The 23,040-nt window shown below is 45.6% G+C and overlaps 4 protein-coding genes across 12 annotated transcripts in view; 1 reads left to right on the top strand and 3 right to left on the bottom strand.

The window, feature by feature from the left end:
• Positions 1-912: 912 nt before the first annotated feature.
• Positions 913-7,440, bottom strand: LOC139684910 (serine/arginine-rich splicing factor 7-like). The gene is given in 9 exon segments (XM_071581318.1): positions 913-1,712; positions 1,715-1,734; positions 2,410-2,445; positions 4,363-4,416; positions 5,216-5,317; positions 5,450-5,524; positions 6,467-6,646; positions 6,782-6,962; positions 7,324-7,440. Coding segments are annotated over 9 exon segments (747 nt in total). The 5' UTR covers positions 7,346-7,440; the 3' UTR covers positions 913-1,635.
• A 632-nt stretch (positions 7,441-8,072) lies between these two features.
• On the bottom strand, positions 8,073-15,176 carry GEMIN6 (gem nuclear organelle associated protein 6). Of its 5 annotated transcripts, XM_071581260.1 has the most exons (4): positions 14,502-14,865; positions 13,391-13,542; positions 12,325-12,470; positions 8,073-9,366 (listed from the first exon to the last, which is right to left on the bottom strand). In XM_071581260.1, exons 3-4 carry the CDS (start codon positions 12,450-12,452, stop codon positions 8,994-8,996), a joined length of 501 nt encoding a protein of 166 aa, XP_071437361.1. In that variant the 5' UTR covers positions 12,453-12,470; positions 13,391-13,542; positions 14,502-14,865; the 3' UTR covers positions 8,073-8,993. The 5 variants fall into 5 exon arrangements, with proteins under 5 accessions (XP_071437361.1, XP_071437328.1, XP_071437346.1 ...); XM_071581227.1 differs by lacking the exons at positions 13,391-13,542; positions 14,502-14,865 and adding an exon at positions 15,083-15,176; XM_071581245.1 differs by having other exon boundaries at positions 13,385-14,865.
• On the top strand, positions 14,910-21,208 carry SRSF7 (serine and arginine rich splicing factor 7). The gene is made up of 9 exons (XM_071581212.1): positions 14,910-15,002; positions 15,324-15,504; positions 15,659-15,838; positions 16,720-16,794; positions 16,884-16,985; positions 17,336-17,389; positions 19,402-19,446; positions 19,999-20,034; positions 20,896-21,208. Exons 1-9 carry the CDS (start codon positions 14,975-14,977, stop codon positions 20,948-20,950), a joined length of 756 nt encoding a protein of 251 aa, XP_071437313.1. The 5' UTR covers positions 14,910-14,974; the 3' UTR covers positions 20,951-21,208.
• GALM (galactose mutarotase) overlaps positions 16,018-23,040 on the bottom strand; it is a 31,586-nt gene continuing 24,563 nt past the window's right edge. For 3 of the 5 annotated variants that reach the window (XM_071581187.1, XM_071581194.1, XM_071581179.1), the window contains one exon: positions 16,019-20,933. The gene's annotated coding sequence lies outside the window, so the exon portion shown is untranslated. Of the gene's footprint in view, positions 20,934-23,040 lie in introns of all 5 variants that reach the window. The other 2 variants (XM_071581199.1, XM_071581170.1) reach the window with 2 other exon arrangements.

Raw genomic sequence — 23,040 nt, 5'->3', positions numbered from 1 at the left:
TTATTAGCAGCATCCACTGGTAGAGGACTTGTTAACCATTCAATGTAGTGCCTTAGTGGCAAAATAGGCATGTCTGGTAAGGGAACAAAGCAGAGAAGGGATTAGGGTTTGACAGGCTTATTGGGGAGTCACTTGGTTCAACAGTTTAGAGGGAGAATAGAAAAAGGCTACTACTTTGAAAGCACTGTTGCATTGGGAATTTCCCCATTGATGCTGCACACTGCAGCAGGGCAGGCACCCCAATAAATGCTGTCCCCAGCTGTTTAACAATGGCTTGGAGGTCACCCTCATTTAATGCTGTTGCTTCCAGCTCCCTCTGCTGCAGCTTATAATGGACTGTGGTCCATCCGCAGCCAGGGAAGTCACCGTCCCCTAAGCCCCAGTGCACTGCAATGCACAAACATGGGTGAGAGGAGGGGTAAGACAGATTGGAAGAGTGTTTGTAAAGTCATATATAAATATATATATATAGTGGTTCATTATCATTCTTTCAATTCCTGAACCTCTTACAAAGCACTGATTACAGTTCCTCCAAAGCCCTGGGGGTGGGTACCCATGCCCAGCTGCAGCACTGCTCTGCTGCCCAGCTGGAAGCCCCAAGACAGTGCCTGTTCCTCCCAGCCAGGTAAGGCAGAGCAATAGGGCAGAACATGGTATAAGGAAGACTTGCAAGTCAGAATTATCTGGCACTCAGATTTCCTTACTCTTCTGGTAATAGCCATTATCATCTGCAAAGATTATCACATTGGAAAATTTCTTGTTTATCGTATTAAATCTGTCAGTAACTAACCTATCCATGGCAGGATGGGAACCATCCAAATACAGGCAGCTGCAGTTTGGTTTCCTAAAGCAACGACTGATCAGGACAGCCGCACTTTACTGCTAAAAATGCAACCAGGCAGAACAGGTCAGGCAGGTGTAACATGAATTCTTTATTCCCCAAATATACTGCTATTTAAACATGACCTGCAGGTTCTGCTTATGACCTGTCAGCTGTAAGAAAAACTCCTTCAGGTGGGAACATCACTAGTCCTTTAATCGTCAGGACAGACCAACCAGCATTCACATCGGGTTTTTTTTCAATCTGTTAATGTCCTGCATAGACATTTTTGTAAGTGAAATCACTGAGCACACAAACACCCCCAGACAGGTTTTCTGCTTCACTGAGGTCTGAGGAGGTGCCAGGAATAACACAAGGTACAGATCACTGCGACATTCCAGACCAAAAAAGGAGGAGTGACAGCTGGTGCTGGTCACTTTTCACTGTAACTGGTGCTCTGCAGGGATGAAGACACACCTGCAGCACAGCCACTGCACTATACCCCACCCCGCAACTGTCACCTCCTGCCTTCTGCTTTTCACAAGGGCACAGCACTTGCTTCCCTTACCTAAATATTAACAGAAACAGTAGGGTTAGCACAGTCTATTTCTTAGTTAGAAATACACAGTTTATTTCAATGCACCAATAAAAAAAAAGCCCAAGATTCCAACATTTCCAGATCACAGAACATTAACATAACAAAACAGTTTTGTATTAGTCTGCTAGTAAGACTTTTAAAAGATCATAGTTTTCATGCCACTTGCTAGTCAATAGAAACAGCCTTCTAGGACTAAGCCCTTACATCACAAAATCCCTTATAATGTAAACAAAATAAACTTTTTTCTTAAACTTCGTAAATTTTCATCCATTCTTTCAGGACTTTCATTCCTCAAGGGCTTCCTGATGGTGAGTGACTGAAAGGGAGAGAAAACGATTAAGAACAACTCCTACAGCAAAACCAACAGGAACTGTGCATGCTACCTCAGGCTTCCTCTGCTCAGGAGTCCCACCCCCATTTTCATTTAAAGTTCACAAACAATGAGAGGAATGTTGTATTTTACATTTTTATACATAAAAACTGCTTTAAGCTAAGAGAGAGATCAGCTGCAGGTGAGATGTGAAGCCTGTTCAGAAATCTCAATTCAGCACATACTTCCCTGGTTACATTAAGAAACTTCTTACTTTGTGGCACGTACCACAACTTGGCAGCTGTGCAACTGAGCCAGCAGCAGTCACCAGCAGGAATTTAATCGTACAACCTAGTCATGGTTTGCTCCATACCTTGCATTACTCACTTCTTCCCCCAATTCTAAATTGCTGAGGAACTCAGGGATACTTGGTTCTCATTTGCCCATGCTTTCTGTTGTCCTTTAACATTTCATTAAAGTAGGTTCCCTAAGAATTATTATCATGACATTTTGACTACCTGCAGCAGGAAGCGCCCACAACAATTCATCTTTTCATAGTTCACACATTTAGACAAGTAAAAAAACTAAGCTTTTATCCTTGTCCAAGTGAACAGCCATAGGAACCACTCCAACTTCAGTGCTATTTAACCAGAGCCTCTCTAGTTTTTAAGACATTCCTACCTTCTCTTTGGAGATGGAGATCTGGATTTTGAGCGACTGTTAAAAAACAAAAACAAACAAAACTCAGTGTGGGACATTTTGATGCTCTCACTAACCACTTCTGACCATCTAGAACTAGAACAGTTTGATGTTCCTTAAATGCATTAAAAGACATCACTGAAGTGTACCCAGTTACTTTAAGCAAGAAGCTGCAGGTGAGAAAGAAAAATGCTGAAAGCTGGGCCCCTGGGAAAAGAGCAACACACCTTCCAAGCAGTGTAAACTCATCACGGTAACCCTGCAAAGCAGGAGCAGCGCATCAAGGAGAGTGAGGGAAAGAGAGAACCACACACAGTTGAAAACAAAGGCAGGAAAAGATATGTCCCAAATCCTGTCCAAAATACTGTTTTGTTGCAATAGTGAGTGAAACAAAAACCTCTATGCACAATCCTTCTGTAAGAACTGCCTACTGTCACACAAAAATCAGCAATTAAAAACCCCACAAAAATAATGTACGAAAAATGTTTTTGAAATCAGCTATTAAAAGACCAACAACAACAAAAACCCGAAAACAAAACACTCATCCATCCACATGCAACTAAAATACTGGTCCAAACAGATTTTGAATCATGAGGGAAAAAAAACCACCACAAAACAAAAAAACCCCACAGAAAACACCAACCAAAACAAAGACCAACTGAGTGCTACTTGTATTTAAATGCTCACCTTTTAGCAGGTAAGCCAGATTTAGATCTACCATGAGACTCAGACCTACAACAGGAGAAAAATAAAGCTCAGCAAAGCAGCCAGTGGCATGCATATACAATGAAAGTTAGCTACAGCAACAGCAAATTCACACTGCACAGCATCCCAGACCAGAGAGGAGGAAGGCTCTGGTGCTGCAGGCTTTCCTTGTGACATTTCAGGAGAATCCGTCAGCTCTTATTGCAGAAGACCCCACTTATCAGAAGACAGAAGTGCAACCACATGAAGCTCCCCAGCAAAGCTTCAGCTACCACCTTCACAAGACAGAAGACCAGACTCCCAGACCTTCTTCCTACCTGCAAGTATCCCTTCTATAAAAGGAGTAATAATTTCAAGTGTCGTCTTAGGAAATATTGTAACAACACAGTAAGAGCCTGCAATCAGCCACAAATAAATTTGTACCTTCTTCAGGTCAAGTTCCCAATCCCATTTTATTCCTGATTTTTCATCAGTTACCCCAATGAACACAGCATTTCAGTTCTCTTCAGTATCTGACTACTAATGTGTAAACTAGTCCCAGCTCATCTTGTGAATTAAAATCTACTCAAACACTGAGACTTTCCTCCCACATTTATCATGTTACTTTATCAACTCAAGTATTTGCTGTTATTTAGAATATTTGTCTTCCTACAATGTCAGAATTTAGGCATGTGCTATTCTAAACACCAGAACCTTTACCTGGTCCAGAAATGCTACATGGGCACTGTTGGCTTAAGTTAAAAAAGATGTTATATGCTACTGCTTTGAAACCTTCCACGTTACTGTCACAAGCCACTGTCTTTCCCAATTCCTACCACTATAACCATAACTTTTCCATAAGGTTGCTCACAGCCACCCAGGACTGGTACTTTTAACACAAGCATGACTTCTGTTGCTACAGAAAAGCAAAGCAAGACACAACACTGTCATTTTACTACATACAGAAGCATTAACTAGTTTTCAAAAATTCTCTCCACAGAGCTCAAATCATGCATATGCTTTCTTATGGCTCTGTATACATAGACTATGTATACATAGCAAAACAAACTCACGTTTATTAAATTTGGTAACTACCTCTGTCTGTCAAAGGCACAAATTAAGTGGAAATATTGCTATACTGCACAGCCCTCAACTCCTGCCAGCCAAATTCTCCCAGGAAGGCAAAAACAGGAAACAAAACCACAATCAAACACATCAAAATATTGGTTTGAACTAAAATAAGCATCTCACCTGCTTCGAGGCCACACAACAGACCTGGACCGTGAGCGTGACCTGGACCGAGACCTATTAAAAAACGCAGGGGAAGCTTTACCACTGCAGGACTCATCCAGATGACAGAGATCAGTTACTGTGAAAGTCACACAATACTGAGAATATTGTTCTACTGCAGGCTTTGCAGAAGTAACCTTAGTTATTACAAATCTGTAGTACATTTAGTTAGCACTGCCATCCATGAAAAAAAAAATCCTACTGCCCCTAACTAACCAATTACACCCTGTGCCCTTGAAGCTGAATTAGGAAACCTTAACCACAGATCAAGGGTGTAACTTCGGGACAGTATTAACAAAAAAGAAAAGCTTAGAAACAGCAGCTGCAAAATTTTATGTTTAGATTTTTAATGTAACAATTAGTTACATGTAACATTTACATTAGATTTAACATTCACACTATTGCTGAGGCACCAAACAGCATAAAGGTTCCTACAAACGCAGGGATTACAAAGTAGAAACCTAATGTTTATGTTCCATGTAAATAGAATAGGCAGCAATAGGACAAGGGGGCACGGGCTCAAGCTCTGCCAGGGGAAATTTAAGTTGGAGATCAGAAAAAAATTCTTTCCAGAGACAGTAATCAGGCATTGGAATGACCTGCCCAGGGAGGTGGTGGATTCACCATCCCTAGAGGTTTTTAAACTGAGATTGGACGTGGCAGTGAGTGCCATGATCTGGTAAACTGACTGGAGTTGGACCAAGGGCTGGACTTGATGATCTTGGAGGTCTTTTCCAACCCAAGCGATTCCATGATTCTATGAAATATTTGATGCTCCAACTCCCAAGTTATGCTCCCTTTGACAATCACATACCTTGACCTTCTCAGAGACCCAGACCGGGATCTGCGAGGTGAAAATGATCTGTATCTACGAGGAGACATTGACCTGGACCTGCGGTAGGAAGCTGACCTGGATCTACAAAACAAGGGAAAACCCAGCCAAATCACTGTAAGATACTTCTCGCAAGAACAACTAAAGGGGAGGGGAATGAGGGGGCAGAGGGAGAAGTAAGGAAAAAGAAAGAAAACACAACTGCTAGAACCCTACCTCCTACCACGGCTCCGACTGCGTGACCGAGAATACCTCCTTCCCCGGGACCTGGAGCGAGATCTAGACCGGGACCTGGGTGTAGGTTAGAGAAAACAGGTATCAGCAAAGAGCTGCAGCAACCAGTGCATGTGAGGCCCTGCTGAAGTCAAAACTTATTTCAGACAACTAGAGAGAGAGCAATTAAAAAAAAACAAAACCAAAAACCAAATGAAACAAAACAAAACAACAAAAACACACGACTAGCATCTGTCAGTTGGAAAAACTCTCTGGGCCTACTCGTCTTGAGCATTTTTACTACCTAGAAAAATGTTAAAAGCTGAATTACATTGCAGAATTACATTAGAATAGAAAACACTGTAATGCGTATTTAAAATAAACCTTGCAAGTTTGCAGGTCGACCCTCTTTGGCCCAAGGTCTAGCAGATCTAGACGATCTAGAAGTATCTATAGCCGATCGCTGCATCTAGGTGTTCTCTTCAATCTAACGACGATCAAACTGACAGCCCAATGAGCCAGGGTGAGGCTTGATTGACGCAAGAAGATTTTTCTAGGTGGGAATGTGGTCAATCTGGTGTTCCTCTTTCTAAACCGGAGGGGGGCCCCAATTGAAAGCCAAATTTACTGTTACGGCGGTCACCGTCTCAAATTTTCTGCCCTTAAAGAATAAGGTGGAGCTACGTGTAGATGGCTCGAGGGGATCTGGCCTCTTATGCTGATCACCTCAAGGTCTAGGAGGATCTTAAGTGTCGGATTTGCAAGGCGCCTCAGCATGAAATCTTAAGGCTCGTGACATTCTGAATCAAGGCGACTGACTCAAACGAAGAAACCTGAAAGGTTTTGACCAGGTTGATTATTAAGATAGTAACATTTTATATGTATTATTAAAAAAACTGTGATATACACCTGTTGACTTACAATATTAAGAGTTAAAACTGGTGTAACATTGTGTTCTTTGCTAACAAGAACTACACAACAGCGAAACTGGCGAAGCAAGGCGGCCGCCCCTGCACGTACCTGCTCCTCCTGCTGCGGCGGCTGTAGCGGTGACAGTCATAGGCATAGTGGCCTTTCTCACCACACTCGTAGCATCTGTCGTTGGGGTCGAAGGGGCGCCGGGCTGGGGGCCTGTCGTAACGGGAGCGGCGCGGCATCCCCGTGGACACTTCCACTCTCACCCTCGAGCCACATATTATCCTGCAAGACGTAGCACGTGTTAGCCACAGGAACACCCGTGCTCATGCAACAAGCATGAGAGACCAATGACTGGCGTGGGGTAGGGAGCTCAGACTGCGGCCACGGCAGTCCAGGAGGTTCCAGGCATGAACGTACTTCCCATCGAGGCCAAGCACGGCATCCTCGGCGTCTCTGGGGTCTTCGAACTCCACGAAGGCAAACCCCGGTGGGTTCCTCGCGATCCACACGGTTCTCAGGGGGCCGTAGTAGCTGAAGGCTCTCTCCAGCTCGCCTTTGCCCGCGCCCGTGCCCAGGTTGCCCACGTACACTTTGGTCTCTGCGGATGGGCGGACGGACAGACGGCCGCCATGTCAGCCCGCGCTGGGCACGCGGCCGCCCCTCCCCCCTCCCGTCCCGCCGCCATCTTTGGCTGCGCGTCCATCTTAAGAGGGCTGCCGCCCGCCCGCAGCGCCCGCCCCGTCGGCCCCGGGCCCCGCCGGCCCCCGTCCCCGCCCCGGCGCTGCCCCCCGCGCCGCCGCCCCTGCCCGTCCCAGCGGCCGCCTGAGGGAACCGACACCTCATTCCGCCCTCAGCGCCGAGCGAACGCCACCGCTCCTTCCCACCACACACACCGGCTTCTTTCCCCTACAGCAGCGGCAGCAGCCGCCAACACACGGTTCCCCCCTCACCGCCCCTACCGTAACGCCCGTATCGTGACATCCTGTCGGTTCCCGACGACAGTTCAGGGTCCTCCAGGCGCCGCTTTATATAGAGGAGCCGCCGCTGCGCCTGCGCACTGCGGCGGGGAGGGGAGGCGGGGCGGTCCCGCGCCTCGGCACGCGCGGGTCTCGCGAGAGCGGCGCTGCGCGGGCTGTACTCCGCGGGATCCCGCCGGGCCGCGCCTTTCCCGCCTTTCCCGGCTCTGAGCGGGAGCGATCGCGGTGATGCTGCCCTCGGACCCGGACCCGCGGGGCTCGTGGCGGCCGCAGGTCACGGGCCCCTCCCGGGAGAGCTCCCGCTCGGCGCCGGGGCCGGCAGAGAGCAGGAGTGATGGAGCTCCTCCTTCCACCTCGCCCTCCTCGTGAGTGACCCACAAGGGCTTCTGGCAACAAAGAAACTGAGAGCACGGGCCTTGCTCCACGCCGCGGAGGCAGGAGCGTTTCTTTCCTCGTCACAAGGCTTTCCCAAGCTGAATAAGGTTTCCTAATTTCAAACCTCTTGTAAGGAGTTTGCCCTAACACTGGCTCACCATGGATCCATCCCACCCACGCCGTGGGTGCTGCAGAGTTCAGGCACTGGTTTAATCCCCCACCTCTGACACGCAGCTGAAGCTTTCTCGTGTTGGTATCTCCCAGTCCTTCCAGGGAGACACGCACAGAAGCGCGTGTGCAGCAGGCACTTATTAAGAAAAACCAACATGAACGTGACAAACTTAATTTTAGCTAAGTCCCAGCAGGAATGAGGAAAGCTCTTTATTAACGAGGGTCTGACAGACTGTTCAGTGGCATTTGAGCACAGCAACCTGTTCTGCAGAACAAACACACCATGAGAAAAGAGGGCTCTAAAGGCTCTCACTGGCTTCATAAATTCAAGAATAATCACATAATTATTCCTGCATTGTGTTGCTATAAACAAGAAAAAAAATCATTAAGAAACACAAACTTACTGAATTGCAAGAAATTCTCCTTTTACAGAACACTGGTTTTTCAATTGCTGCTGCTTTCAAATAACAAATACATAGGGAATGGTTTCAAATGGTTTTAAAACCTACTCTTTGCCTGCTAACATTTCCTAATAATTTTACAAATTTGAACACTATAATTCATGTTCTAAACCAGGAAAAGAATGTGAGGAAAACAAACAACCACTAACCAACTACAAAAAAACCCCCAGCTTTCTGAACTAACTTTGTAATCTGATTTGGGGAGTCCAAGTGTCACAATTCTTTCTTGGGGGAAAAAAAAAGAAAAAATAATCTAGTAAGCAGTTCAAACAAACATGGCTACACCACCAGATAATGAAATAAACTAATTTTAAAAGCAGAGGAAAACACAGTTTAAATACATCATGTATCATCTTTCACAATACTGCTACAAAAATACCAAATTGATATATTAAGCTGATACACCAGTTTAATACATCATCATTATCTAATAGCTCAATTTTAATAAAAAATAGTGCATGAAAAATGCTTGTGCTTTTGGCTTATACTGCTTGTTTTATCCCTTTCTTTACACAAAAAAAAATCAGACAAAAGTACCTCAACCCAGTGTTTTTGCAAACAGTGAATACTGATATCCAGGACAGTTCCTAAAATAGGGCAGGTAGACCTATTCCTAAAGACAAATACTTTAAAGAGCAGGCATCACTATTGTTTCTCCAGATAACCCTGCACCAAGCCCTGAACCCGGGACAGGATGATCTCATTGGAGCTGCTGCACTGCTCTGGGCCATAGGGCGGGTCGATCGTTAACACCCCTGCCACACAGAGCGTCCTGCTCGACTCCCCCTGCTCAGTCACGGGGATGTGGTTTGTTTCTAGCCAAGTCTTCAAGTCATTCTTCCTCTTCTCAAGTTCCTCTGGGCTGTAGGCTTTGCTTTCTTCGGGGGCAAATATGCGAGACAGACGTTGCTCCATTTCACTGTCCCCTTCTTGCAGTATTTCGACCTCCTGGACAGCGTGGCCCATGACAAACGAAATGGACACTTGTTCATTCCCCAGGAATGCTGCAAGGACAATACTGTCAAGAAAAAAGGATGTGTAAGTTCTTAACTGAAGACTGACAAACACAGGCCAAAATTTTTGGAGTTGATGCTCATCAGCATCAGCCTAACCCGTGGGTATTCAGGCAATACCCAGTACCCAGCAGTTTTCTTTGAAAAGCATGCTGCTGTACCCTTAAAATACTAAAAACATAGGCTTTGCAGGCAATTGATGGTCTTGCATAGGAAACTACTCCAGACACTATCAAGCAGAACCTTAGTTTAAAGAAACAATGATACCCACCCTTCATACATTCAGCATTTTGAATACTGAAGGCAATGGTAGCAGCTACCACCACCAGAACCTTTTAATGAAAAATTATTAATATTTCTTGATCATTACTAACAGAGTATTTTTTTAAATGACTGCTGCTAATTTCTTAAATGAAATAGTTTGACTATTAGAAGGGGACACACTACAGCAGGTTCAGGCTCACGTTGTAGAAGCCTGGTCTCTTCCCAAAGGCACTTGCATCCCAGAAGTTCTAAAATGCAGGTAGGAACGCAGCTTGTTATATTTCTAGGATCTCTTCCTCATATATCAACAAAAAGCATCAGAAACAATTTTCTTCCTCTTGTGGGAAGCAAAATTCCAGAACTTGATGCCAGCACTTCACTATGTATTGTTAGCACCATTAGTGGAAGTAATGACTTTTTTGGGATGTGTCCAGTGAAATACATCTTGATTTCATTCTGGACCATCACCAGAGTCACAGCTATGTGCACCTTTCCCACCAAAATGATCAGAAACTCCAAAGGAAGACTATCAGAGATACTCCAGAGCTGAGGCAACAATCAGTTCTTCTGAAACACATCAGAAGCTGAATGTTTTAGTTTCTGGCCTCCATCTCATGCTCATGTGGGACAAGCTCACAACTAAAAAGGTATGAAAGAGCTCTGCCAGCAAAGAGACAAATTTCTGCCTACTTCCTGGTGCATTCTGCCTTTCAAACCCTGTTTTTAAGTTACTCACTTGAGATACTAGAGGCCTGGTATACCACTTTCTGTCCAATGCCCCTTTTGATTTTTCCTGCTTCCCCTCCAAAGAAGCCACACCACCTTCATGGGTGTCTGGCTGGAGGGGAAAGCAGGGCATAGATGCAACAACTCTGGACAGAGGATATGGATTTCAATACCTAAAACCATTAAAAACATTCCTGCATTCCTGCTCTTCTTATAAAGTAGGGCTTGCTCTATTATTAAAAGCAGTCCTAAAGACATGGATTGTTGAGAGGTAATAGTTGTTCAGTTTAATATGTAAGTTTTAAATCAGAGTGAGTCAAAATTGTAATACTGTGTGATTTAGTACACTATTCCCTTAGCTTTACTTGCTGAGCATGAGCAGCTGGATTTGCTGAAGCCTTAGGCCACAAGCTGTGAACTTTCACCTTGGCTGGTGTAGAGTTAATTTTCCTAACAACTTTCCTAGAAGCTAGTACAGTGCTGAGTTTTGAATCTAGTAGGAGAATAATGTTGACAGCACACTGATGTTTTGGTTGTTGCAAAGCAGCACTTGCTCTGAATCCACGACTTTTTAATATTCCATGCTCAGCCAGTGAGGAGGTGCAAAGGAAGTACAAACCAGAAGATAAGGAGGCTGCAGTCATCAGCAGAAGCTGCAACTCCACAAGAACAGTTAATGGCCTGTCTGCAGGAACATGGTGAACCAATCCAGTAAGGTGTTTAAAGACCCCAGACCAGAAATCACCACTGGACCAAGAAGCACATGCAAAATACACGAGGACCATAGAATCATAGAATCAGTTGAGTTGGAAAAGACCTCCAGGATCATCAGTCCAACCCTTGGGCCAACTCCAGTCCCTTTACCAGATCATGGCACTCAGTGCCACATCCAATCTCAGTTTAAAAACTTCCAGGGATGGTGAATCCACCACCTCCCTGGGCAGGTCATTCCAATGCCTGATTACTCTTTCTGGAAAGAATTTTTTTCTGATCTCCAACTTAAATTTCCCCAGAGCTTGAGCCCATGCCCCCTTGTCCTAGGCTGAGTGCCTGGGAAAAGAGACCAACCCTCACCTGGCTAGAACTTTCCTTCAGGTAGTTGTAGACAGTGATGAGGTCACCTCTAAGCCTCCTCTTCTCCAGGCTAAACAACCCCAGCTCCCTCAGCCTCTCCCCACAGGGCTTATGCTCCAGTCCCTTCACCAGCCTTGTTGCTGTTCTCTGGACCCGCTCCAGCACCTCAATATCTTTCCTGAACTGAGGGGCCCAGAACCATGTGAAGAATTGGCACATGGGCTGTAAGGGTATAAAACCCCCAGGATTTCTTTGTTCTGAGTCCCTCTCTGTAGGTGCCCAGCTCACGCTGACCTCCTGCTAAACCACTCTTAAATTATTTATTTTTATAAGTCCTCCATCTCAGACTCTGCTGCAGGGTCCAATCTGAAGATGAAGCAAGCATGCCCAAGAGTGTGTGAGTGAGTGAGTGAGTGAGTGAGTGAGTGAGTGAGTGAGTGAGTGAGTGAGTGAGCGAGTGAGTGACTGAGTGACTGAGTGTGTGTGTTTGTGTGTGTGTGTAGCCAAAACAGGCACCTGTTGTCTCACTGGAGGTGTGAAGGTACTCTGGTCCCAGCAGTGACAGTCTCAGGTGGTGTGTGACTTTTTAATGGTGTGTGAGAATGCCTGGGCAACAAGTTCTCCTTCAAGTCCACAATAAAGTCAGCATATGTTAGATTTCATTCATTCCCCAAACTCAGTCCCTTGAGAGGATTTAAAAAAATGGATTTAGGTGAACTGGCCTCATCAACAACACTATTGCCTTCTTTTAGGTCTTGACAATTAAAAAACCCAGGACACACAGCCCCAACATGTAGTTTTCGCTCCAAATGAGTTTGCTTCAGTCTTGGGTTCTTTTCTCCTCCTAAAAAAGTTTGTTTTCTATCAGCTTTACAGAAATAAAAGCTTTGGTTACTTACCTGGCAGAAACTGGATCAACTGTTAAAACCCATCCTTCATATTCGTGTTTCTCAATTGCAATAACTTTCACCAATTTGTTCACGTATATTTGCCAGTCTAGAGGGCTTTTCTTCTGCCAGTCATTCATATTTCCTACATCCAGAACCTATAAAACCACCAGAGCAATTACTGAAAGCAGTGAATCCTTTTGCTTTGCTCTTCACATTAGAACTGAGTTTGCCTCCAGGTAAGGATTCGTCTTAAGTAAAATCTGCCTTTTTTTAAAAGCAGTCACACAAATAGTTTGCATGCAACTGCAGTTCTGTAATTTCCCACACCATTCACTTGTTTTTAAAGGCACACCAGCAAAGCCTCAAAAACCACTGTTCTACTAACATGACGCTTTCCCATTGGATTGAACATTCCATTTATTGCTGTGCCCTCTTACAAAACCTTCGGGATCGCCATCCCTTGAAGGTAAAAACTTTATCGCCTTTGCTTTGCGTACTGGCTCATCACTTGTGCCCAAGCCCTTCCGCTGCCTGTGGATAAGCCTTACCCACCCGGTTCCCGGCTCTATCCCTCATCCCCTACGGCAGAGCAGCGGCAAGCGCGTTCCACTCTCTTTTCCCCGCACCAGCCCTTGTCCCCAGTCCAGCATGTGATTCCATCCCAGCGTCCCCCTGCCCAAGGGGCCGGAGGGAGATGGAGCAGCGCAGGGCGGGGAGGACGAAGGGCTGGGGGGAGGTTTGCTCCCCGTACGCTTCCCGGTGATGCCAGGGGAGCGCCTGCAGCATCCCAGCTCCACGGGGGCAGCGGTGGGGAGAGCCGCGAGCCCCCCGGTGCCCGGCCAGCTCTCCCGCTCACCGACCCGAGGCCGCGGCCGTCCCGTTCCCGTTCCCGTTCCCGGTCCCAGTCCTACCGAGGACTCCCGGGAGCTTTGCCCGGGAGGGACCGCTGCTTCCTGCCGCCCCCGAGCGCCTTTCCCCGCCACGCTGCGGGGCTCTGTGAGCACAGAACGGCCTGATGCGGAGAGGGTTTGTAACTACGAGTGTACACATGAATGGCGTAAAGGTTTACATGTACCAGGCTGCAAAACGAGGAGGTGGAGCTTGTGGCTCTTCAATCCGCCGCCCGTTCTGCCTCCTGCCCCACCGGAGTTGTGTTTGCTCCTGGGATGCTTCTGGAACTGCAGCTTCAGCGCGCAAACCTCTGGTTTGAGCCTCTTCAAGGTATCCCTGTGCATTTACAGGGATAGATGCACGCTAATCCCAGGGCACAAACAGGGATGGATGCACGCTAATCCCGGTGCATAAAAACGGATGGGTGCACGGTAATCCCAGTGCACAAACAGGGATGGATGCATGCTGTTTGCATCTCCTACATAAAATTAAGATATTTTTGCTGCCTGGTTTTCAGTTGCCTTTACAAGCTTTCCTGCACCGCTGTGAAGGTGAGAAACTTGACTCCAGCGCCCACCCCTACCCACGCCAGCTGCTCTGTTTCAGCAGTACTAAGGAAAAAACTTCCTATGGATGAACCAAAGAAGCTGCCAGTCATCTCAGTGATTTGTGAAAGTGAGCATGCAATGGTTTTCTGAGCGTAACAGAAACCGTATCAAGGGTATGAAATGAGGTAGTCCTATTTTGCAGATTTAAGGAGTTAATTTCCTTTTTTTAAAAAACTTTTAATTCAACTTCTACACTACTACAGGGATTTACTAATGGCTTGTGCCACTGTATTCAGCTACTGCTTCCTTTCAGTTATAGTTTATCAGAAAGCAGGGATGGCAAATCTTAACTATTTTCACTCTAAGAGCAAGCAACACAATGGAGAAGCAGCTTCCATTTAAAACAGAAGCAGTGGAAAGAGTAAACATAGTTTTTATGTATGTATATGCATAATATTTTAGTTGTTTAAAACTAACTGGTTCCCTTCTGGATCAGAGACTGGAGTGTGGTTTGTTCAAAGTCCCTTTTGAGCAAAATACTTCAAAAGTCTTTAGTTTTAATCGCTGTTTTTTTTCTCCAATGTTGTCGGTGTTAAGAACACCAGGGCTCTCCCACCCTAAATGTAGCAGCCACCAGAGGTGACAATCAGAGTCCCAGGGAAGTGCGGCCCTCCCAGCTCAAGGGACTGTGCTAAGGGAAGCTCTTGGCGCAGATCGGGCCATAAATACGGGATTTGCGGGACAAACCCTGCTTTTCCTCTGGAACAGCTCTGCTGGAATTGCGGCACGATGCTCCTAAGGCTGCCGAGCCCTTTCCGTGGGATCAGCACCTCTTCGAGCAGCTTCCTCATGTTCCGGCGTTATCCCGGACGGGCCGCGCTTCCCGGGCGCCGCTGGCTCCTGACTTGGATATCGGCCCCAGTACTGAGTCTATCCAAGGGTTGCTCCCACATAAGAGACGCCAGGACCGAAAGGCCTCGCTGGCCTTGGGCAGATGATCCTGTGCAGCACCAACAGCGGGACCAGGTGTCTCCTTTCCCGAGGAAAGGCAGCGCACTTCCCCTCCAGGACTCCCAATTCCCACGCAAAAACCCGCCCTCACGCACCGCCCACCGCGCGCACGCGCGCGGCCCATGGCGGGGGCGGGCACGCGGGGCAGGGGCAGGGGCAGGCGCAGGCGCGTGCGGCGGCGCGTGCGCGCGTTCGGCGGAGCCGTGGGGATGTCGCGTTACGGCCGCTATGGAGGCGGTGAGGGCGCGGGGGGCGCCGCGGGGGCGGGCGGCGGCGCGGGGAGGGCAGCGAGGCGAGTCTGGGGAGGGGGCGATTACCGCGGGTAGCGGAGCGGCCGGCGGGCGCTGGCGGGGAGGGCAGGAAGGCGAAGTGGCCGCCGCGGCCGATGTCGCCGCCGCCATTTTGCGTCAGTGGCTGTGGGGGAGGGGGCGCGGCCGCGCGCGCCGCGCTCGCGGAGAAGTCGGAAACGGGCCGCGCGGACAAAATGGCGGCGGGCGAGCGAAGGGAGGGGCGGCGGCCTCAGCCCGGCCCGGCGCTGACACCGCTTCGCTCCCGCAGAGACCAAGGTGTACGTGGGCAACCTGGGCACGGGCGCGGGCAAAGGCGAGCTGGAGAGAGCCTTCAGTTACTACGGCCCCCTGAGAACCGTGTGGATCGCGAGGAACCCACCGGGGTTCGCCTTCGTGGAGTTCGAAGACCCCAGAGACGCTGAAGATGCTGTCCGTGGACTTGACGGGAAGTACGTGTGCGTTTTGGCGGGGCAGCTGCCGGTCTTAAGACCAGAGGGAACATCGGGGTTTTCTTGCTCGTTCTCCTGTATTTGTTAATTCTTAGCTAATTTTGTTAGCCGTAGGTTGTAGCGTTTAACTTGCAGCCCTCTTGGATCGTTGCAGGGTGATATGTGGCTCGAGGGTGAGAGTGGAAGTGTCCACGGGGATGCCGCGCCGCTCCCGTTACGACAGGCCCCCAGCCCGGCGCCCCTTCGACCCCAACGACAGATGCTACGAGTGTGGTGAGAAAGGCCACTATGCCTATGACTGTCACCGCTACAGCCGTCGCAGCAGGAGGAGCAGGTACGTGCAGGGGCGGCCGCCTTGCTTCGCCAGTTTCGCTGTTGTGTAGTTCTTGTTAGCAAAGAACACAATGTTACACCAGTTTTCTTTAAACTTTAACGCTAGAATAAATGTATAGGTGTATATTACAATTTGTTGCTATTTCTATCAAATGTTACTATCTTAATAATCAACCTGGTCAAAACCTTTCAGGTTTCTTCGTTTGAGTCAGTCGCCTTGATTCAGAATGTCACGAGCCTTAAGATTTCATGCTGAGGCGCCTTGCAAATCCGACACTTAAGATCCTCCTAGACCTTGAGGTGATCAGCATAAGAGGCCAGATCCCCTCGAGCCATCTACACGTAGCTCCACCTTATTCTTTAAGGGCAGAAAATTTGAGACGGTGACCGCCGTAACAGTAAATTTGGCTTTCAATTGGGGCCCCCCTCCGGTTTAGAAAGAGGAACACCAGATTGACCACATTCCCACCTAGAAAAATCTTCTTGCGTCAATCAAGCCTCACCCTGGCTCATTGGGCTGTCAGTTTGATCGTCGTTAGATTGAAGAGAACACCTAGATGCAGCGATCGGCTATAGATACTTCTAGATCGTCTAGATCTGCTAGACCTTGGGCCAAAGAGGGTCGACCTGCAAACTTGCAAGGTTTATTTTAAATACGCATTACAGTGTTTTCTATTCTAATGTAATTCTGCAATGTAATTCAGCTTTTAACATTTTTCTAGGTAGTAAAAATGCTCAAGACGAGTAGGCCCAGAGAGTTTTTCCAACTGACAGTTGCTAGTTCCTTAGTTGTCTGAAATAAGTTTTGACTTCAGCAGGGCCTCACATGCACTGGTTGCTGCAGCTCTTTGCTGATACCTGTTTTCTCTAACCTACACCCAGGTCCCGGTCTAGATCTCGCTCCAGGTCCCGGGGAAGGAGGTATTCTCGGTCACGCAGTCGGAGCCGTGGTAGGAGGTGTGTTTCAGTTTGTCTTTTCGTCCTGTTTCCTTCTTGTGCTTCGGAAAAGCTGCACTTGTAAAACTCTTTAATTGGTTTCTTTACAGGTCCAGGTCAGCTTCCTATCGGAGGTCCCGGTCCATTTCTCCTCGTAGGTCTAGGTCTGTGTCTCCCCGCCGGTCCCGATCGGCTTCCTTGAAGAGATCAAGGTAATTAGTATTCATTGTAAAAGGCTGTTTTATTTTTGTTGGGAGTTTTTTGTTTTAATTAGGAGCTTCCCAAAGGTGTTTGATAGCAGACTTCAAAGGATGTTGATCTCTAGAAGTCAGCATGCTTTAAAGAGTTTCTGATAACCCTGGTTAAATTCACAGGCGTGGTAATTCAATGCATTTTGAAACCTTACTAGCAGCATCTCCCATGCTGAATTTCTGTGTTTATAATGTCTGTTGATCATGTAGGTTTTAAGTTCAACATGCAGACATTAATTTATGTAGTGCTGTCGTTGTCATCACTTCTGGTTGAGTTGAGTTTTTCATTTATCTTAATTTTCTTATTTCAGGTCTAGATCAAGATCCAGATCTAGATCGAGATCTGTTACGTGGCCCAGAAGCAGGTAAGATCTCTTCTGCAGCTGCAGATAGTTTGTAGAAGTCTGTTTAGGCTAACAACTGCTAATGTTTTCAAGAAAAGCTGTTTTTCCTCCAGTAACTTAGTGGTTGGTAGTTTTAAAAAGCAATGCAGAAGATGTTACTTTTTTCTTTTGCATGCCACTAACGTCCAAGTCCCCATAGTCATGACAAGAACTGGTTTGATCAGGTTGTACTAACGGCTAACACAGCAAAAAAGTTTTGAATTAATCTCAAAAGTTTCTTTGTGTACCACACACAAGATTGTGGATCCTTGCCATTATTTTTCAGGGAGACCTAGGATGCCCTTCTGATAATGTGTGAATGCATTAATACCAGCTGCCAGACAAGTCCTGAAGGGCTTACTGTGCCCTGAGTGCTACATCTGTAATTCCTGCTTTTTTAAGTATCAAAGTGTCTGTCTGCAGGAGCTGATTTTAATTTGAGATAAACACCTGTCAGAATTACTTTGTACCAGTAAATGTCTCATAAGAGTAATGATAAGGTTTTAAAGGAACACAGGATGTCACCTGTTCTCTTAAGTTGTAGTTCATGGTAAGTAAATGCGGCTGGTGCTTCATGGGGCCTTGTCCCGGCAGTGTGGCTGACAGGCTGTGCTTGACAGACTGGCAGGAGAACAAGAGTAAATTGAAGTGCTGCTTATGCCCCAGCCCATCCCTGTGCCTACTTGCCCTGGTTTGGTGGCTGCTTTCTGAAATAAGTACCATAATGGTCAACCATGAAGAGATACAGAAAAATAAAGGGAAGCTTTCAACTGAAGGGAGCAAGCTGCAAAGCCTAAAAGGTGGCATTTTCGGAGAATGGAACAGCAAGCAATGATGGGAATTTTATGGGAAAGGAGAGATGAAGACTGGAAGGTGGCTTAATTAAGAGCAGAAACTCACTAGTAGTCCAGAAGCTGATAAAGAGAGAAGGAAGTTCCCCAGGGCAGTAGATCAGGTACACTTCTTTACCTGTTGAATCTTAATACCAGTTGGTTCAACATGCACACTGTCAATGGTGAACAGAAAACAGCTCCAGGCAGCAGACTCTCAAAGAGAAAAATATCTCAATTTTACCGCCATTGTTTTCTCTTTTTTTAGTACCAGGGTGGTTTTCTGCAGGGTAAAGAATACCTTTAGTGACATTTCTAGACTATTATGTGACACATTTCATTGTAAGTAGAAATTGGGTGACGGAACCAGAGGAAGTTACAGATGTACAAATATAAAGAAGTGGCAAAATAATTGTGCTTAACTCCAATGAAGTCAATACTAAGCTCCACACGAGGCAATTGAAAGATGGTTGCTTTACAAAGAGTCCAAGGAATGCATCACACCCAGAGACAGGCTCTGGATTCATGAGAAAGAGTGAATAAGTACTGCATGATGTTTGCTGATGTTTGACAGTATCGCAACATACATCTGGAAGTTGTGGAAAGCCTTGAATGTGGAATGTAGAACATTTCCTTTGGGGATCTAAAAATTTCAGTTAGGCTTTCGGGCAGTATTACTGTTCTTACAGTGCAGCAGTTTTATCTCAGAGACTGACACTTAGGACTTTTTTCACAAGGATTAAGTTCAGACATTTAAAAAATACTTTAAGCAAGTGCATATGTAAGATGAACTTCACAGAGGAGAAGATACTTGTAGGAACATGCTGTCTGCAGCCAGTTTCATCTGTAGGGGTAGATGTCACTCAGGCCTAATAAAGCTTGCGAGTTTAGAGCATGGCATTTTATTAGCTCTGTGAACACACTGGCCAGGACTTGGGTGGTTCATGTATTCCTGCCACCTGCAACAGCAAATGCTGTCATGAGCCAGTACAGAGCAACATATCCAAGTAAAAAGCTTTCTTCTGAAACTTGGCAGACAAAGCCCTTGCAATTTGCAGGATTTTGTGTTCAACATGACAGTTCTCAAACTCCTGCTGTCTGAAACATGGGAACATCCATGCTGTCAGATTCCTTGCTGAGCTGTGTTTTTTCTCCTTGCTGTAGGTCTAGGTCTCATGGCAGATCAAAATCTGGCTCACCAGCTAAGAGGTAAGCATGCACAGAGAAAGCCTGCAGTAGTATCTCAAATTCAGTGTTAGGTTGGTGTGATTAACAGAGCCTGATCCTTAATTTAAAAAAATCTAAACATGGGTCCCCAGCTAATCTGTTTGTGATATGAGAGATCAAACATTTCTTCTGCAGCTCTTTGGAATATGTTCCTTGCCTGTCCCTTTGCTTTCATTACTTCTTTGTAGTTTCCAACATAGTACTATTTTTTTGTGCCTTCATGCTCAGTTCTGTTAAATTTTTCTATTCAGAAAAAGGGCTTGATGTTGGTTAATGCTGTTGATCAAACAGCAGGAATCTGTGGTGATACTGCTCTTCTCAAAGTCTCACCTCAGTACTACCCCTTGTTTTTTTGTTCTGTCTGCTGAAGACAGTTGATCTCCATGGTAAATGAATTGAAAGTCAGAGTAAAAGTTGATTTGAAAACTTTGTTGTTGGAAAGATTCCTGTAGTAATTTCACTGCTTTTTATAAAAGTTTTGAATATAAAAGTGCTTGACCTTCAAGCTACATTGATGATATTCTGTTTTGACAGTCGGTCAAAGTCCCGAACACCATCTCCAAAGAGAAGGTATGTTGATCTCCCTACTAATAACATAGACTGTGTAGAGCTGGCATTTTAGTATCTGCAGGGATCTCTGCTGAGGAGTTTGACTGCTGCTTGCAGGAAAATACTGGAAAGATATTTTGCTGAGATCTCTTTGGCAGAAATAACGTTGTGATTGTGGGGTACTGGTTACATAGCAGTCTTAAGTCGTCTTCGTCTGCTCCCCTGTTCCTTTGAGTTCACGGACAGTTTTATTGCACAGAGACTGATGAGTTCAAAGCACAGAATAAATGTGTGAATCAGCTTTCAGTCTCATTAAAAGCTGCGTGGAGGTTGGGGAAGGTAGAGTGGAGTAACCTGGCAGTGTGGTCAGAATATCGAGCTTGTGATTTTTCCTGCTGTTACATGGATTATTTTTCTCTATCCCAGTAAGTCAGTAAATAGTTTTCTCTCTGTGTGTCTGCACACATATATAATGAGAGAATCAGCAGCATTTTTCCCTAATTTAAGTTCTTTAATAGTTCATTTTTCCGGCTTCAGTATCAAACAATCAGAAGGGCACAAATAAGTGCTCACAAATGCTGAGTGATCACCACAGTATGTTTTGACAAGCTGCTGTATCAGAGCAGTGAAGAGGTTATCCTACCTCTCTGAAGGTCACTATTAGTAATTAGGCGGCTTTACAGTAATCACATTTAAATTGTGTAATAAAAATGAAGTATTATCTCCAACCTATTAATTTTTGTCACTAGTGGTTGGTTATTTTATTGAAAAACAGTGCTTAAAGGGTGCCAAAGTCTAGGTGTTGTCCTGTTGCTTTTTCCTGTATTTGTGAATCCCAAACGACTGCTGTGAAATATTAATTGTGGATTCTTTTCCTTTCAGCCGTTCACCATCAGGAAGCCCACAAAGAAGTGCAAGTCCTGAAAGAATGGATTAAAGTCATGAAGTTAATCTTTTAGGAAGAAAGTTATTTTGCTTACATTATTATAAGGGATTTTGTGGTGTCTTTGTAAATGTAAGAATGTAGATAGAAGAGTATATCGACTAAAATTTGGCATGATCTGGGTCTTCTGAGTTAGTCACACCAATAGACTAGCACGGGTCTCTTTTTATTGTATGAAATAACTTCCTGTTATATGAAAATGTGGGACTTTTTATTGGCACATTGAAATAAAATGTGTATTTTTAACTAAAACTTCTCTGTAGTAACTCTGCTGCTTCTGTTAACATTTGCGTAATTTTAGCTTTGTGCCATGTACTGTGGATGAAAAATGTCTAAAATGGGAATGGCTTAACACTGGTCAGTGTCTTCTCAAGGGAGCTACTTTTCACATCTACTGTTGAATGGTCTTTGGTGAAGGATTGGTTCCTGTTTATTTGAAGTGGAATTTAAAATCCATCTCTGTTAGCAGATGGATGAAAATTTGCATGTGCCCTTTTCATTCTTTGGTGTTACTTAGTGGGCATTCATTTTCCTCCCTGATCTCCTTATTCTGCAAAGCTTATTCCCTGGTATTTGACTGGTGATACCAGATGCCTGAAAATTTAAGGATAAACTTTTCTCCAAAACAAGTCTTTTAAGCAAACAAGATCTGCAGAAACCTCTAGAGGTAATAGAAATCATTAATAACTTGACAGCTGCTACTGTCACATGTTGCATTTTTTAGTTCCTTAGGCTATTAATACAAAGAAAACTTCTTAAAATATCTCAAGGCAGGTTTTCCTTTTTTTAGGGAAGACATAAAGTCTTCTGACCTACTTTCTGAAGGACCTTATGAAAATGTGTTTGAGAGGCAAAAGAAAATTATTATCAGTCCTTTTGCCACTCACTCAAATTCTCCCTCTCAAAGATCCTCCCAGCTGACTGACCTCAGGAGTTCTAACCTGCTTCACAGAAACCACCAGTATGGTTTTAAAGCACCATCCATATCTTGGGGTTGTTAAATTATGCTGATTTCTTACAGCAAATGTACAACTTGCATGACTAATTATTTGTGTATAGGTGTGCCATGCTCTGTCCTCATTCTGTATGAAAGAATTGTGTGATAAGGCACTTTGTAGACGCAGATCACAGCAAAAGTCTGGAAATAATGTTAGACTGTGAACAAAGACTGGTAAGCAGAGGGGAGAAAAGCAAACTTTTTTTGCTAGGATGGGACGTGTAGCAGAAGTAAAAGCCAGTTTCATCAGTAAATAAGCACTGAAATGGAAAGCAAGCCCTGTTTCAGCCTCTTATGACCATTTGCTTCCAATGTGTAAGCCACAGCAGAGCAGTTCAAATGGAAAAAAAGTTACAAGCTGAACTTCAGTCATACCTTGCGTAACCCATGGTTTTCAAAACCCAAGTTTACTGTTAATATGAAGCTTTTCTGGTGTATGAGTCAACAGCCCAGATTTTGAGCAAAGTGGGTGTTGGTGTTCATATATGATGATCAGTGTTCTGCCAATACCCATTATATTCCACCATTGCTGCAAGGGGAGAGCAGGGGGTGGCACAAAATGTTAGCCTGCAGTGATTTATCCCAAATGCCCAAAGCCTGTGATAACGTGTTTGGAATATTTACTGGTTGCGCATTGCCTGCCTTGGTTTATGGTGTGCCTGGTGAGGGGCACACGACACCACCACTCTGGAATTTGATCACCTTCTCTGTACTCTTAAGGCAAACCTACTCCACAATAAACCTGCAGACTGACATGACAGCTATGCTGGTACCTGTTTTTCAGTACCCAGAGACACTGTAAGACTGAGCAGAGGAGCCGGGGGGGTTCTGTAGAGGGCTGGGGTTCCTCTAAACCCAGGCAAAGCAGCAAGAACCTGAGCAAGGAAATGGCTGTCCTGGCAGGGACGGCCACTATGAAGGACACCCAGCACTTCTAAGGTGCAGAGAGGGAGCAGTGGCAAAGCTGGCATCTGTGCTTCTGCACAGCTGTGGTGCCTCCCTCAGCTCCTCATCCTTGGAGGCTGTGTAGCTCCAGCTCTCACGTGAGTTTGGTAGGATTTCACCACAAATTTCACACAGCGTGAGC

The sequence above is a fragment of the Pithys albifrons genome, chromosome 2 (assembly GCF_047495875.1).
Source record: "Pithys albifrons albifrons isolate INPA30051 chromosome 2, PitAlb_v1, whole genome shotgun sequence".
NCBI lineage: Eukaryota > Metazoa > Chordata > Aves > Passeriformes > Thamnophilidae > Pithys > Pithys albifrons.
The sequence above is the reverse complement of the archived record's forward strand: the minus strand, read 5'-3'. Positions and strand labels throughout refer to the sequence as shown.